At 43.6% G+C, this 15,740-nt stretch overlaps 1 protein-coding gene across 1 annotated transcript; it reads right to left on the minus strand.

Annotated features, from left to right (window-relative positions):
• Positions 1 to 6,410: 6,410 nt before the first annotated feature.
• LOC119340018 (pectate lyase-like) lies at positions 6,411 to 8,302 on the minus strand. The gene is made up of 2 exons (XM_037611933.1): positions 7,219 to 8,302; positions 6,411 to 7,131 (listed from the first exon to the last, which is right to left on the minus strand). Exons 1-2 carry the CDS (start codon positions 8,190 to 8,192, stop codon positions 6,771 to 6,773), a joined length of 1,335 nt encoding a protein of 444 aa, XP_037467830.1. The 5' UTR covers positions 8,193 to 8,302; the 3' UTR covers positions 6,411 to 6,770.
• Positions 8,303 to 15,740: the final 7,438 nt, after the last annotated feature.

The following is a 15,740-nucleotide window of genomic DNA, read 5'->3' on the forward strand; positions in this document are numbered from 1 at the left end:
AAAACAAAAACCCCAGCCACTAAAATGCTGACGCATGGATGCCTTTTGGTCCCGGTTGGTGCCACCAACCGGGACCAAAGGCCCTCCTGCCTGGGCTCGGCGCACCGGCCACGTTGAGGCCCATCTGTCCCGGTTCGTGTTAGAACCGGGACTAAAGGGGGGAGGCATTAGTAACGACCCTTTAGTCCCGGTTCAAGAACCAGGACAAAAGGCCCTCACCAACCGGGACAAATGCCCTGTTTTCTACTTGTGTAAGATGCATAAAATATAAACATCACATGCAATAAAATATGTGACATGATATGGCCATCATCATCTTGTGCTCATGATCTCCATCCATGAAGCATGGTCATGATCTCCATTGTCACCGGCTTGACACCTTGATCTCCATCGTAGCATCGTTGTCGTGTCGCCAACTATTGCTACTACGACTATCGCTACCGCTTAGTGATAAAGTAAAGCAATAACATGGCGATTGCATTTCATATAATAAAGCGATAACCATATGGCTCCTACCAGTAGTCGATAATTCTGTTACAAAACATGATCATCTCATACAACAATTTATATCTCATCATGTCTTGACCATATCGCATCACAACAAGCCCTGCAAAAACAAGTTATACGTCCTCTACTTTGTTGTTGCAAGTTTTACGTGGCTGCTACAGGCTTCTAGCAAGAACCGTTCTTACCTACGCATCAAAACCACAACGATTTTTCGTCAAGTGTGTTATTTTAACCTTCAACAAGGACCGGCCGTAGTCAAACTTGATTCAACTAAAGTTGGAGAAACAGACACACGCCAGCCACCTATGTGCAAAAGCACGTCGGTAGAACCAGTCTCATGAACGCAGTCATGTAATGTCAGTCCAGGCCGCTTCATCCAACAATATCACCGAATCAAAGTAAGACGTTGGTGGTAAGCAGTATGACTATAATCGCCCATAACTCTTTGTGTTCTACTTGTGCATAAAACATCTATGCATAAACCTGGCTCGGATACCACTGTTGGGGAGTGTAGTAATTAAAAAAATCATACGAACACGCAAGATCAATCTAGGAGATGCATAGAAATGAGACGGGAGAGTGTGTCCAGTACCCTCATAGACCGAAAGCGGAAGCGTTGACTAACGCGGTTGATGTAGTCGAACGTCCTCACGATCCAACTGATCCTAGTACCAAACGTACGGCACCTCCGTGTTCAGCACACGTTCAGCACAATAACGTCCCTCAAGCTCTTGATCCAGTTGAGGACGAGGGAGAGTTCCGTTAGCACGACGGCGTGGCGACGGTGTTGATGATATTACCGGCGCAGGGCTTCGCTTAAGAACTACGACGATATGACCCAGGTGTTAAACTGTGGAGGGGGGCACCGCACATGGCTAAGAGAACAACTGTTGTGCTTTCGGGTGCCCCTGCCCCCGTACATAAAGGAGGGAGGAGGAGGAGGTCGTCCAAGGAGGGGCGCACCTATAGGGGGAGTACAACTAGGATTCCCAATCCTAGTTGGAGTCCCCTTCATTTTCCAAGAGAGGGAGAGAGGGAAAGAGGTGGAGAGGGAGAAGGAAAGAGGGGGGCGCCGCCTCCTCCTAGTCCAATCCGGACCAGCCATGGGAGGGGGGCGCGGCCCTCCTCTCCTTTTCCACTAAATCCCATTAAGGCCCATCAATGCCCTGAGGGGTTCCGGTAACTTCCTGGTACTCCGAAAAATGCCCGAACCTATCTGAAACCGTTCTGGTGTCCGAACATAGCCTTCCGATATATCGATCTTTATGTCTCGACCATTTTGAGACTCCTCGTCACGTTCGTGATCTCATCCCGGACTCTGAACAAACTTCGGTTATCAAAAACACATAACTCATGATATAAATCGTCATCAAACATTAAGCGTGCGGACCCTACGGGTTCGAGAACTATATAGACATGATCGAGACACATCTCTGATCAATAACCAATAGTGCAGTTCAAAAAAAATCAATAGTGGAACCTGGATGTTCATATTGGCTCCTACATTTCTATAAAGATCTTTATCGGTCAAACCACATAACAACATACGTTGCTCCCTTTGTCATCAGTATGTTACTTGCCCGAGATTCGATCATTGGTATCATCATACCTAGCTCAATCTCATTACCGGCAAGTCTCTTTACTCGTTCCATAATACTTCATCCTGCAACTAACTCATTAGTCACATTGCTGGCAAGGCTGATAGTGATGAGCACTACCGAGAGGGCCCAGAGATACCTCTCAGATACACGGAGTGACAAATCCTAATCTTGATCTAGGCCAACCCAACAAACACCTTCGGAGACACCTATAGAGCATCTTTATAATAACCCAGTTACGTTATGACATTTGATAGCACACAAGGTGTTCCTCCGGTATTCGGGAGTTGCATAATCGCATAGTCCGAGGAACATGTATAAGTCATGAGAAAAGCAGTAGCAATGAAACTGTGACGATCATAATGCTAAGTAACGGATGGGTCTTGTCCGTCACATCATTCTCCTAATGATGTGATCCTGTTTATCAAATGACAACACATGTCTATGGTTAGGAAACATAACCATCTTTGATTAATGAGCTAGTCAAGTAGAGGCATACTAGGGACACTATGTATTGTCTATGTATTCACACATGTACTAAGTTTCCAGTTAATACAATTCTAGCATGAATAATAAACATTTATCATGATATAAGAAAATATAAATAACAACTTTATTATTGCCTCTAGGGCATATTTCCTTCACCTGACTGAAGCTCCACATGCCCTCTGCCAATGCCAATCACTGCCACAGAACGAGGATGATGGGAGACCTTATTTCCGCCAATCAAACACTTAAACTGAGCCCTGGCCAAAGCCAGGGCAAGACAACAAAACAAACCCAGAATCCGGATCCCCCCCAACCACCACCACCTTGTCGAAGAACATATACTAGGAAACACGCAAAAGTGCATCGATCCTAGATGATGAGTAAACAAGAAGTTAGTGATACTGAAACTTTGACAGAACAAGAAGCAATAAGTATGGAGGCTTATCAACAACGACCATGTGAATATGTGATCCAAAGGAGTCTAATAAGGTAGAGGTCCTACGAAAATCTTGTAATCCAAATGAAACCTTAACATCGGTAGCAACTATTCACATTTGCATGTTTTGATTGTTTTTTCTTCGACAACCATGTGTTCAGGCTTATAAGTGGATGGCATGCACAAACACCACGATGCCAAGGAGAGGTAGACATCATTATTTATGTTTTCCCACATATTCTGCTAACCTCGGGTATTCTGCTAATCTATGGATAGTTTTCAATAATGTTCATGTGATCCAAGTGAACCTAAACAGAAAAAGGATGAAAACATGTAATTCAAAGGAGACATTAGTATCTATGCGACTATTCACACTCACACAATTTGATTTTTTTTCCACAAATAATCAAGACTATGTTTTTTAGAAAAGGAGGATGACCCCCGGCCTCTGCATCTAGCCGATGCATGCAGTTATTTTATTAATTATTCACAAAGACCTTAAAAAGTAATACATCAGTAAGTCTGAAGCCACCATCATGACAACATCTGTAGCAACTCCTAACCACTTGATGAAGGGGGGCCGAAAGTCCAAGCCGAATACCAAACAGACCTCGCACCAAAACCTAACATCTAAAGTCGGAGGCCTTAGCCTAGCCTCTTGGAGGGTCTAGGGCACACACTGGTCCGACGCACTCTGACAGGCCGTTGCCGCCATCTTCCATTGACCCATCTTCATTTTGACGCATCGACCTTGGCAAGTCTGCCGTTGACGCCACCATGGAGCCAGACAACGCCACCTCCCTACGCGCATCCATCATCATACACTATGTGGCCAGGGTTATATAAGTGGATGGCGTGTATAACACTAGGTACCAGGGATCAGAGGAAGACATCATAATTTATGTTGTCCACCGATTCTTCTCGCCTCTGGTGACCTTCATGGTGCCAGGAGTTGATTGGGGAACTCCTGATCAATGCTTGGCATCCATCTAGTTATATCCCAGTCACGATTTAGTCTTCACAGTACATCGAAGAGCCAATCGTGTGTATGGTACTCGGATCGACCCTAACCCGGTAATTTCTCGTTCGATGTTATGCCTTAACTTGGTAGAGGCATCAGTGATTGTGGTCTTTGATTCCATTTCGATGTGCTCTATATAGTAGTTTGCAGTGACTTGTGGTATCTAGCAGTCAACCATCATGCTTGCAAGAGGGGTCGCCTACTCATGCGTTAAATAATCTTATGTTCTTCATATTGAGGTGGGCCTCTCAGGTGGCTCTTAAGATCCCCTGAGATTAGTCGTACTTTATGTAGGATTTTCTTTGTGCAACTTCTGGTACTAGAGGCTTAGAGGAAAATCGAGATGAGAAGGACTTGGAGACCACGGCTTCCGACGACCTTAGTGTAACTTGTGTCTTATAAAGAAGTTATGTTTCTTATATTCATCTAAGTCTCTTTGTTATCTATATTGGACTTGTTTTATCATTTCTAAAGGAACAACTATACACTACCTACAAGTATTAGTAAACATATATACAATTTATTCGAATACAAGCATATGTTATTTGTAGAAAAAATACATAAGAATGATGGTCAAAATATATTTTGTCTACTTTGTACAATTCGTAAACGAGTATTAGGTCCTAGGTTTAGTTTGATAAATGTTATGGTGTGCGCAAGGCCTAATATTGCTCATGCGGTTATCATTATTTGCTATTGGCCAAATTACCATATCATCAAACCACGCCCCCATCAACACGATAGTAGATATGTGTCCTTGTTTTAGTTGTTAGTCGACACTCTTGTTTGTTACTTAAGGGCTTCATTCTTAAAGCCGAACAATTGTTGGTCCAAGTATCCCCACATGGTGGTGTGTTGAAAGCCCAACATCAACCCACAAAGTCCAACACATGTGATCCATTGATCTGATTTGCATCCAACAGTTGTGAGTGCACCATAGTGAAGTGATGGGAGAAGAAAATCATACCCATTGCACTCAGCTGGTGGGTTGTCATCGTGAGAGTGAAGGAGGGCACACAACAAGAAGACATGGAGGTGTGTTAGCAGCCCAACATCAACGCATAAGTCAAACGTGCATTTGCATCCAACTATTGTGAGTGCTTCCTAGTGAAGTGAGGGAAGAAGAAAACCCTAGTCACTCCACTCAGCTGCTGGTGGCTTCCATTGTGAGAGTGAAAGAGATCACACAATAAGAGCACAACCTGAGAGAGAGAGAGAGAGAGAGAGAGAGAGAGAGAGAGAGAGAGAGAGAGAAGGAGGAGGAGGAGGAGAGAGGTTATGTCTAGATTTGCCGCATCTGACTAGAAGATGTTTAAGTTGGTGATTGGAACCTCAAACGTGCTTGAATTGACAACAAATTTGATGGGGTCGTCCTTACTTTAGGTATTTCGATGTGGTTAGCTGGTTTGAAGATTGGGTCAGTGGAGCATCTAATTGAGGGTGGTTTTGTCAGTTCGTACCGTTGTAGTCTCAACACAAAGTAGTTTTAGGAGATGCATAGATTGGGTAAGCAAACAATGTCGTACTGAGCTAAATTCTTTAGGGGGTCTCATGAATTCGTGTGTATGTGTGCATGCCAAATTTGATATTGTTTGATTCAGCGATTTGAAAGCCGTTTGTAACATTCAAAAACAGACACAAGTTGTGTTACTCAGCTTTGCTGGAATCTTTTACTTCTCGTGATGGTGGTTGTTGTTGCCGGTTCAGTGGCGGAGACAGGCCTGGGGCAGCTGGGGCTGTAGCCCCAGGCCTACTAAGAAATTCCCTTGTAATTCCTTTAGAGAAAGCATAGAAAATCGTAGAAAATTTTCACTCATATAGCTTAGCCCCAGGCGCAATCTGCTTCTAGCTCCGCTACTGTGCCGGTTGGCAACATTGAGAGAGGTCCTAGAGATGACTTTGTTCTTAGCATCCTAATGGTGAAGTTGTGTGAGCCACAATGGTGTTTTTCCACGTTAAATTAAGTGTCACATGCATATGTTGTTTGAGTTTATTCTGTTGCTTGCTAGTTTTTTTGATGGAACATTGCTAACTAATTGGTTGAAACTATCCTCAAAATTCACTACGAGTGAAAAGGGTCGTTTGTATATTTGTTGTGTCGGTGAACTTGTACATTAAAAATAAACATAAATCCGGAGATTCCATTTCAAATAGGTCAATCTTTTGAACTGACTGCCGACTCCATGAGCAGGTAAGAGACAACCTGGCCCAAAGGTTCATGCCGGATTGTAGGAAGTGGGTGATTGTCCAGCCCCAACAATAACAAGCTTGTTTCTAAAAATGTTTTCATCGACGCGGGGAAAATTGCACACATGTTCACTTGCGCATTTTGCATGTATGTATGTATAGAAAGTTGAAATAAAATAGAAATAAACAGACAATAAACCTTAAAAATAACCGTTAACAAATTAGTCTCGGCCCTCTTCAATATTTGCATGCCTTCTGTCGGGCCCTCCACCTCCCCTAAGTAAGCAGGATGACCTAGACAGAAACATGTTCTCTCTCTGCCCTTCATCCCCTCCGCGTCGCCTGGCTGCTGACACGGCGAATGCATGTACAAGAACAACCTACAGGGTCCTCTGATCTGAACCCCGTAGACTACTCAAATGTCCTAGTAATACATACACGAATCTTTGAGTAAAAGAATTGAACAAAGCTATATAGAGAATTGAAGATTCGGAAGGGATCGGCTCCGGCCGGCCGGCGGGGCCACCAAGGTTTAGCAGGGCTTGCCGGGCTTGCACGGCAAGCAGCCGGCGAAGCGCGTGAGCCTGGTGACGTACGATCCCGGCTTGGGCGGGATGAGGTCATCCTTCTCGAACTTCCTCTGGTTGGGGCCGCCGCTGTCGGTGAAGACGGCGTCGTTGAGCATCAGGTCCCCCTCCGAGTGCCACACCCAGTTCTTCCACTCGGCCTCCTCCGCGTACAGTCGCTTCGTGATCAGCTTCGCCGCCAGGTTCGGCGGCGCGATGTAGCGGTTCCCCTGGCTGATGATGGTCGGGTTCTTGCTGCCGCCGATGGCGTACATGAGCCAGTGGGTGTAGTCGTTGTTCACCACGTGGAAGAATCCCCATCGGCACCTGATAATTAAGCAAGAGAAAATGATTTATAAATGTTGTGAGCACAAATTAACCAGCTTAATTTTAGCTTGACATGATGATGATGACCTTGGCATTCTCTGCACGAGCCCTCTTCCGAAGTGGTTGAAGGCGACGGTGATCTGCATGATCTCGTCCTTGGGGTTGCTGTCGCTGGAGCCGAAGAGCATGACGTCATTGTGGTTGGTGAGGTGGCAGTTGGAGATGGTGACGCCGGTGGACTGGTCGATGACGTCGATGAGGCCGTCCTGGCAGGTGGCGAGGGAGAGGTGGTCGAGCCACACGTCGGTGGAGCCGAAGACGCTCACGCCGTCGCCGTCCGACTGGGTGCGGAACCCGATGTGCTGCGGCGAGTCCCGGATCCTGCCGCCCTTGCCCACGATAAGGTCGTTCACGTGGATGTTGTGGATGATCACGTTGTGCGCGTACTGCACGGTCACCTGCGCGCCGTCGGCGATGCGCAGCTGCACACCGCGGCCGTCGATGGTCTTGTTGCTGCCGACCAGCAGCTCCTCCTTGAGCTTGATCAGCATGGGCCTGGCGAAGATGATCCACAGGGGCTCATTCTGGATCACGGCCCACCGGAGCGTGCCCGGCCGCGGCTCCTCCACGTTGTCGTCCTCGCCGTCCGTGACGATGTAGATCTTCCCGCCCAGCCCGCCCGTGGCCCGCCTCCCGAACCCCTGCGCGCACCGCGCCAGACGCATCCGGTCCGTCGCCCAGTCGTCGCGGCACCGCCAGCACCGGTCGATCGGGTTCGTCGCCTTGCACGGCCCGGCGAACTTCTTGTGCAGTCCCAGCAACTTCCTCCTCGAGCCGCTCTCCTCCCGAACGGCCCTGTGGACGGCGCGGTTCAAGCTGTTGGCGACCTCGATGGGGTTGGGATGGTAGGTGGCCTCCGCGCGGGCTCTGGCCTCCAGCTGGCGCCGCTGCCAGTACTCGTCGAACTCGCCGATGTTGGCCTCCGACACGGCCGCCGCCGCCAGGAAGAAGACGGCGTACAGGAGCAAGGAGACGGGCCTGCTCCACTGGAACCCCTCCATGGTTCCTTTATTGCTGTAGTAGATTATTACTCGCCGTTAGGATCGATCGAGCTCCCCTCCTCCTACCTCGTGATGACCTTGATTTTTAGGTGTATGAAGGTAGGACGGTGAGCTCCATCAGGGACATTGCTCGATCCAGGTGACGAGGAACGGGGAGGAATATATAGCTGGGCCGGGCGTGTCTAGAAGAGAGTGGTGTATAATTAGGGAGTGGTGAAGCGACGATAGAGGAGAGCGCAACTCGCGCGTGCTTCGGTACCTTGTCGCCATGCCCATGAGTGAAGGTGATTCAGGGAGCGTGCTCGGCCCCTGCATGCCTCTCGCTCCGGTCTTTAGAGTCTCTTATCATACTATTCTTGGGTTGCTATGCATAGCATATGCAACATTTCGAACACCATAATGTGAGGGCATCATCTTAATTATCTCTACCTTATTTTTATTTTTATTTTGGCGGAAAGAACTGAGATCTATTTTATTACAAAGGTTATTAATAAGAACTACAAACCACCTCAAAACATAATCACAATTTGTTAGACTGTATAGCTTCTGTATATGTGTACATATGTGTACGTATGATGTAACGTTGTACCCCTTCATTATATACTCCCTCCGTTCCTAAATATTTGTCTTTCTAGGCATTTCAAATGGACACAACATACGGATGTATGTAGACTTATTTTAGAGTGTAGATTCATTCATTTTACTCCGTATGTAGTCACTTGTTGAAATCTCGAGAAAGACAAATATTTGGGAACGGAGGGAATATATGTGATAGGCCACCTCTAGAGGGTTGAGCCGGTTCCCCCAAACCTATTATCTTACATGGTATCAGACTAGGTCAAACGCTTCCGCCTAAACCCTACGCTGTCGCCGCCGTCCTCGTCGATCGCGCCACTGATACGTCCATTTTGCATCATGCTTTTATATCAATATTTATTGCATTATGGGCTGTTATTACACATTATATATCAATACTTATGGCTATTCTCCCTTATTTTATAAGGTTTACCATGAAGAGGGGGGATGCCGGCAGCTGGAATTCTGGCTGGAAAAGAAGCAAACGTTGGAAACCTATTCTGCACAACTCCAAAAGACCTGAGACTCCACGAAACAACTTTTTGGATTTATTAAGGAATTATGAGCAAAAGAAATAGGCCAGGGGGCCCACACCCTGTCCAGGAGACAGGAGGGCGCCCCCCTGGGCCCCCTGGTGGGCCTCCGGCGTCCATCTTCTACTATATGAAGGGTTTTGTCCTGGAAAAATTGGTGGGCAAGCTTACGGGACGAAACTCCGCCGTCACGAGGCGGAACCTTGGCGGAATCAAGCTAGGGCTCCGGCGGAGCTGTTCTCCCGGGGATACTTCCCTCCGGGAGGGGGAAATCATCACCAACGTCATCACCAACGATCCTCTCATCGGGAGGGGGTCAATCTCCATCAATATCTTCACCAGCACCATCTCATCTCAAAACCCTAGTTCATCTCTTGTATCCAATCTTGTATCAAAATCACAAATTGGTACCTGTGGGTTGCTAGTAGTGTTGATTACTCCTTGTAGTTGATACTAATTGGTTTACTTGGTGGAAGATCATATGTTCAGATCCTTCATGCATATTATTACACTCTGATTATGAACATGAATATGCTTTGTAAGTAGTTATGTTTGTTCCTGAGGACATGGGTGAAGTCTTGTTATTAGTAGTCATGTGAATTTGATATTCGTTCGATATTTTGATGAGATGTATGTTATCTTTCCTCTAGTGGTGTTATGTGAACGTCGACTACATGACACTTCACCATTATTTGGGTCTAGAGGAAGGCATAGGGAATTAATAAGTAGATGATGGGTTGCTAGAGTGACAGAAGCTTAAACCCTAGTTTATGCATTGCTTCGTTAGGGGTTGATATGGACCCATATGTTTAATGTTGTGGTTAGGTTTACCTTAATACTCCTTTTTGTAGTTGCGGATGCTTGCAATAGGGGTTAATCATAAGTGGGATGCTTGTCCATGTTAGGGCAGTACCCAAGTGCCGATCCACCCACATATCAAATTATCAAAGTACCGAACGCGAATCATATGAACGTGATGAAAACTAGCTTGACGATAATTCCCAATGTGTCCTCGGGAGCTTCTTCCTCATTATTAGAATTTGTCCAGGCTTATCCTTTGCTACATAAAGGATTGGGCCAACTTGCTGCACTTTATTTACTTTTTTCTCGTTACTATTTATCTTTTAACAAAACTATCTATTACCTACTATTTCAGTGCTTGCAGAGAAAACCTTACTGAAAACCGCTTATCATTTTCTTCTGCTCCTCGTTGGGTTCGACACTCTTACTTATTGAAAGGACTACGATAGATCCCCTTCACTTGTGGGTCATCAAGACTCTTTTCTGGCGCCGTTGCCGGGGAGCGTAGCGCTCTTGGTGAGTGGAACTTGGTAAGGAAACATTTATATAGTGTGCTGAAATTTTCTGTTACTTGTCACTATGGAAACTAATCCTTTGAGTGGTTTGTTTGGGGTATCTTCACCCCAACCAGAAGAGCAAAGATATGCTCCTCAACCTACTGAGCTTTATGAAAATATTCACTTTGAGATTCCTTCGGGTATGATAGAAAAACTGCTAACTAATCCTTTTGCAGGAGACGGAACATTGCATCCCGACTTACACCTTATCTTTGTGGATGAAGTTTGTGGATTATTTAAGCTTGCAGGTATTCCCGATGATGTTGTCAAAAGGAAGGTCTTCCCTTTATCTTTGAAGGGAGATGCAATGACATGGTATAGGATATGTGATGATACGAGATCTTGGAATTATAAGCGATTGAAGTTGGAATTTCACCAGAAGTTCTATCCTATGCATCTTGTTCATCGTGATCGTAATTACATATATAATTTCTGGCCTCACGAAGGAGAGAGCATCGCTCAAGCTTGGGGGAGGCTTAAGTCAATGTTGTATTCATGCCCCAATCATGAGCTCTCTCGGGAAATGATTATTCAGAATTTTTATGCTCGGCTTTCTCTTGATAATCGCAACTTTCTCGATACTTCCTATGCTGGTTCCTATATGCTGAAGACTATTGATTTCAAATGGGACTTATTGGAAAGAATTAAACACAACTCTGAAGATTGGGGTTCCGACGATGGTAAGGAGTCAGGTATGACACCTAAGTTTGATTGTGGTAAGTCTTTTATGGATACCGATGCTTTCCGTGGATTTAGCTCTAAGTATGGACTTGACTCTGAGATAGTAGCTACTTTTTGTGAAACCTTTGCTACTTACGTTGATCACCCTAAAGAGAAGTGGTTTAAATATAATCCTCCTGTTGAAGTGAAAGTAGTTGCACCTATTACAGTCGAAGAGAAGACTATTACATATAGTGATCCTATTATTCCTGCTGCTTATGTTGAAAAACCTCCTTTTCCTGTTAGGATAAAAGATCATGCTAAAGCTTCGACTGTTGTTCGTAAGAGTAATACTATGACTTATACACCTCCTGAGCAAATTAATGTTGAACCTGGTATTGCTATGATTAAAGATCTCTCTTGGATGAGGATTTAGATGGGCATGTTATCTCTTTCTTGGGTGAAACTGCTAATATTGCTAGACCCGATACTAAGACACATAGGCCTGTTGTAGGCACGCCTGTTATTTCTGTTAAAATAGGATATCATTGTTACCATGGTTTATGTGATATGGGTGCTAGTGCTAATGCGATACCTTATGATCTTTATAAAGAAATTATGCACGATATTGCACCTGTTGAATTAGAAGATATTGATGTTACTATTAAGCTTGCCAATAGGGACATCATTAAACCTATTGGGATTGTTAGAGATGTTGAAGTCTTGTGTGGGAAGATTAAATACCCTGCTGATTTTCTTGTTCTTGGTTCCCCACAAGATGATTTTTGCCCCATTATTTTTGGTAGACCCTTCTTGAATACTGCTAGTGCTAAGATTGATTGTGAAAAGAATATTGTCACTGTTGGCTTAGATGGTATGTCTCATGAGTTTAATTTCGCTAAGTTTAGTAGACAACATCGTGAAAAGGAACCATCTAGTAAGGCTGAAATTATTGGTCTTGCTTCCATTGCTGTTCCTCCAACTGATCCGTTAGAACAATATTTGCTAGACCATGAAAACAATATGTTTATGAAGGAAAGGGAAGAAATAGATGAAGTGTTCCTTAAACAAGAACCTATGCCGAAACATAATATTCCCGTTGAAATTCTTGGGGATCCCCCTCCACCCAAGGGTGATCCCGTGTTTGAACTCAAACCATTACCTGATAATCTTAAGTATGCTTATCATGATGAAAAAGAAATATATCTTGTTATTATTAGTGCTAACCTTTCAGAGAAAGAAGAAGAAAGATTATTGAAAACTCTGAAGAAGCATCGAGCTGCTATTGGATATACCCTGGATGATCTTAAGGGCATTAGTCCCACATTATGTCAACACAAAATTTCAGTGAAGAAAGATGCCAAACCATTTAGAGATCCTCAAAGACGATTAAATCCCAAAATGAAGGAAGTGGTAAGAAAGGAGATACTAAAACTCCTTGAGGCAGGTATTATTTATCACGTTGCTGATAGTGAATGGGTAAGCCATGCCCATTGTGTCCCTAAAAAGGGAGGTATTACCGTTGTTCCTAATGATAAAGATGAATTGATCCCGCAAAGAATTATTACAGGCTATAGGATGGTAATTGATTTCCGTAAGTTAAATAAAGCTACTAAGAAAGAGCATTACCCTTTACCTTTTATTGATCAAATGCTAGAAAGACTATCCAAACACACACATTTTTGCTTTCTAGATGGTTATTCTGACTTCTCTCAGATACCTGTATCAGCGGGGGATCAATCTAAAACTACTTTTACATGCCCTTTTGGTACTTTTGCTTATAGACGTATGCCTTTTGGTTTATGTAATGCACCTGCTACCTTTCAAAGATGCATGATGGCTATATTTTCTGATTTTTGTGAAAAGATTTGTGAGGTATTCATGGATGACTTCTCCGTCTATGGATCCTATTTTGATGATTGTTTGAGCAACCTTGATCGAGTTTTGCAGAGATGCAAAGACACTAGTCTCGTCCTGAATTGGGAAAAGTGTCACTTTATGGTTAATGAAGGCATTGTCTTGGGGCACAAGGTCTCCGAGAGAGGTATTGAAGTTGATAAAGCCAAAGTTGATGCTATTGAAAAGATGCCATATCCCAAGGACATAAAAGGTATAAGAAGTTTCCTTGGTCATGCCGGTTTTTATAGGAGGTTCATTAAGGACTTTTCTAAAATCTCTAGGCCTCTGACTAACTTATTGCAAAAAGATATTCCTTTTGTCTTTGATGATGATTGTGTAGAAGCATTTGAAACACTTAAGAAAGCTTTGATCACTGCACCTATTGTTCAGACACCTGATTGGAATTTACCTTTTGAAATTATGTGCGATGCTAGTGATTATGCTATAGGGGTTGTTTTAGGGCAAAGAGTCGATAAAAAATTGAATGGTATCCATTATGCTAGCAACACTCTTGATACTACCCAGAGAAATTATGCTACCACTGAAAAAGAATTCTTAGCTGTGTTTGCATGTGATAAGTTTAGACCTTATATTGTTGATTCCAAAGTTACTATTCACACTGATCATGCTGCTATTAAATATCTTATGGAAAAGAAAGATGCTAAGCCTAGACTCATTAGATGGGTTCTCTTGCTCCAAGAATTTGACTTGCATATTGTTGATAGAAAAGGAGCTGAGAACCCCATTGCAGACAACTTGTCTAGGCTAGAAAATGTTCTTGATGACCCACTGCCTATTAATGATAGCTTTCCTGATGAACAATTAGCGGTCGTCAATGCTTCTTGTACTGCTCCTTGGTATGCTGACTATGCTAATTACATTGTTGCTAAATATATACCGCCTAGTTTCACATACCAGCAAAAGAAAAAGATCTTTTATGATTTAAGACATTACTTCTGGGATGATCCACATCTTTATAAAGAAGGAGTAGATGGTATTATTAGACGTTGTGTGCCTGAGCATGAACAGGAACAAATCCTACGCAAGTGTCACTCTAAATCCTATGGAGGACACCACGCTGGAGATAGAACTGCACACAAGGTACTACAATCTGGTTTTTATTGGCCTACTCTTTTCAAAGATGCTCGTAAGTTTGTCGTATCTTGTGATGAATGTCAAAGAATAGGTAACATCAGTAGACGTCAAGAAATGCCTATGAATTATTCTCTTGTTATTGAACCATTTGATGTTTGGGGCTTTGATTATATGGGACCTTTTCCTGCCTGCAATGGTTATACACATATTTTAGTTGTTGTTGATTACGTTACTAAGTGGGTAGAAGCTATTCCAACTAGTAGTGCTGATCATAACACTTCTATTAAAATGCTTAAAGAAGTTATTTTTTCGAGGTTTGGAGTCCCTAGATATCTTATGACTGATGGTGGTTCACACTTTATTCATGGTGCTTTCCGTAAGATGCTTGCTAAGTATGATGTCAATCATAGAATTGCATCTCCTTATCACCCGCAGTCTAGTGGTCAAGTAGAGTTGAGCAATAGAGAGCTCAAATTAATTTTGCAAAAGACTGTGAATAGATCCAGAAAGAATTGGTCCAAAAAACTTGATGATGCATTATGGGCCTATAGAACTGCATACAAAACCCTATGGGTATGTCTCCATATAAAATGGTTTATGGAAAAGCATGTCATTTACCTCTTGAACTTGAACATAAAGCATATTGGGCTATTAAAGAGCTTAATTATGACTTCAAACTTGCCGGTGAGAAAAGGTTATTTGATATTAGCTCACTTGATGAATGGAGAGCCCAAGCATATGAGAATGCCAAGCTTTTCAAAGAAAAAGTCAAACACTGGCATGATAAAAGGATACAAAAGCGTGAGTTTAACGTAGGAGATTATGTGTTATTGTTCAACTCTCGTTTAAGATTTTTTGCAGGAAAATTTCTCTCAAAATGGGAAGGTCCCTATGTTATCGAGGAGGTCTATCATTCTGGTGCTATAAAAATCAATAACTTTGAACGCACAAATCCGAGGGTGGTACACGGTCAAAGAATTAAACATTATATTTTAGGTAATCCTATCAATGTCGAAACTAATATTATTGAAACCATAACCCCTGAGGAATACATAAGAGACACTTTCCAGAACGTTCCAGACTCTGAAAAGGCATAGGTGCATGGTACGGTAAGTAAACCGACTCCAAAACAACTCTAATGGAAATTTTTATCAGTTTTGGATTATTTAAGGATTTTAGGAAGAAAGAAGTAGTCCGAAAGGGACACGAGGCTCCCACGGGAGAGGAGGGCGCCCCCCCCCCCTGTAGGGCGCGCCCCCTTGTCTCGTGGGCACCTCGTGTGCCTCCCGGACTCCGTTTTCTTGTATGTTACGTATTTTGGTCGGTAAAAATTCATTATATATACTCCCGAAGGTTTTAACCACCATATCACGCAAATTTCCTCTGTTTTCTTTTCGAGCTGTCCCTGCTGTAGAATTGAGCAAGAT

The sequence above is a fragment of the Triticum dicoccoides genome, chromosome 7B (assembly GCF_002162155.2).
Source record: "Triticum dicoccoides isolate Atlit2015 ecotype Zavitan chromosome 7B, WEW_v2.0, whole genome shotgun sequence".
Classification (NCBI taxonomy): domain Eukaryota; kingdom Viridiplantae; phylum Streptophyta; class Magnoliopsida; order Poales; family Poaceae; genus Triticum; species Triticum dicoccoides.

Bases quoted from the DNA above. Each gene is read 5' to 3' on its own strand.
- LOC119340018 (XM_037611933.1), bottom strand. From the start codon at position 8,192: ATGGAGGGGTTCCAGTGGAGCAGGCCCGTCTCCTTGCTCCTGTACGCC. The intron at 7,132-7,218 runs GTCATCATCATC...CTTAATTATCAG, and splicing joins CTCGTGCAGAGAATGCCAAG to GTGCCGATGGGGATTCTTCC.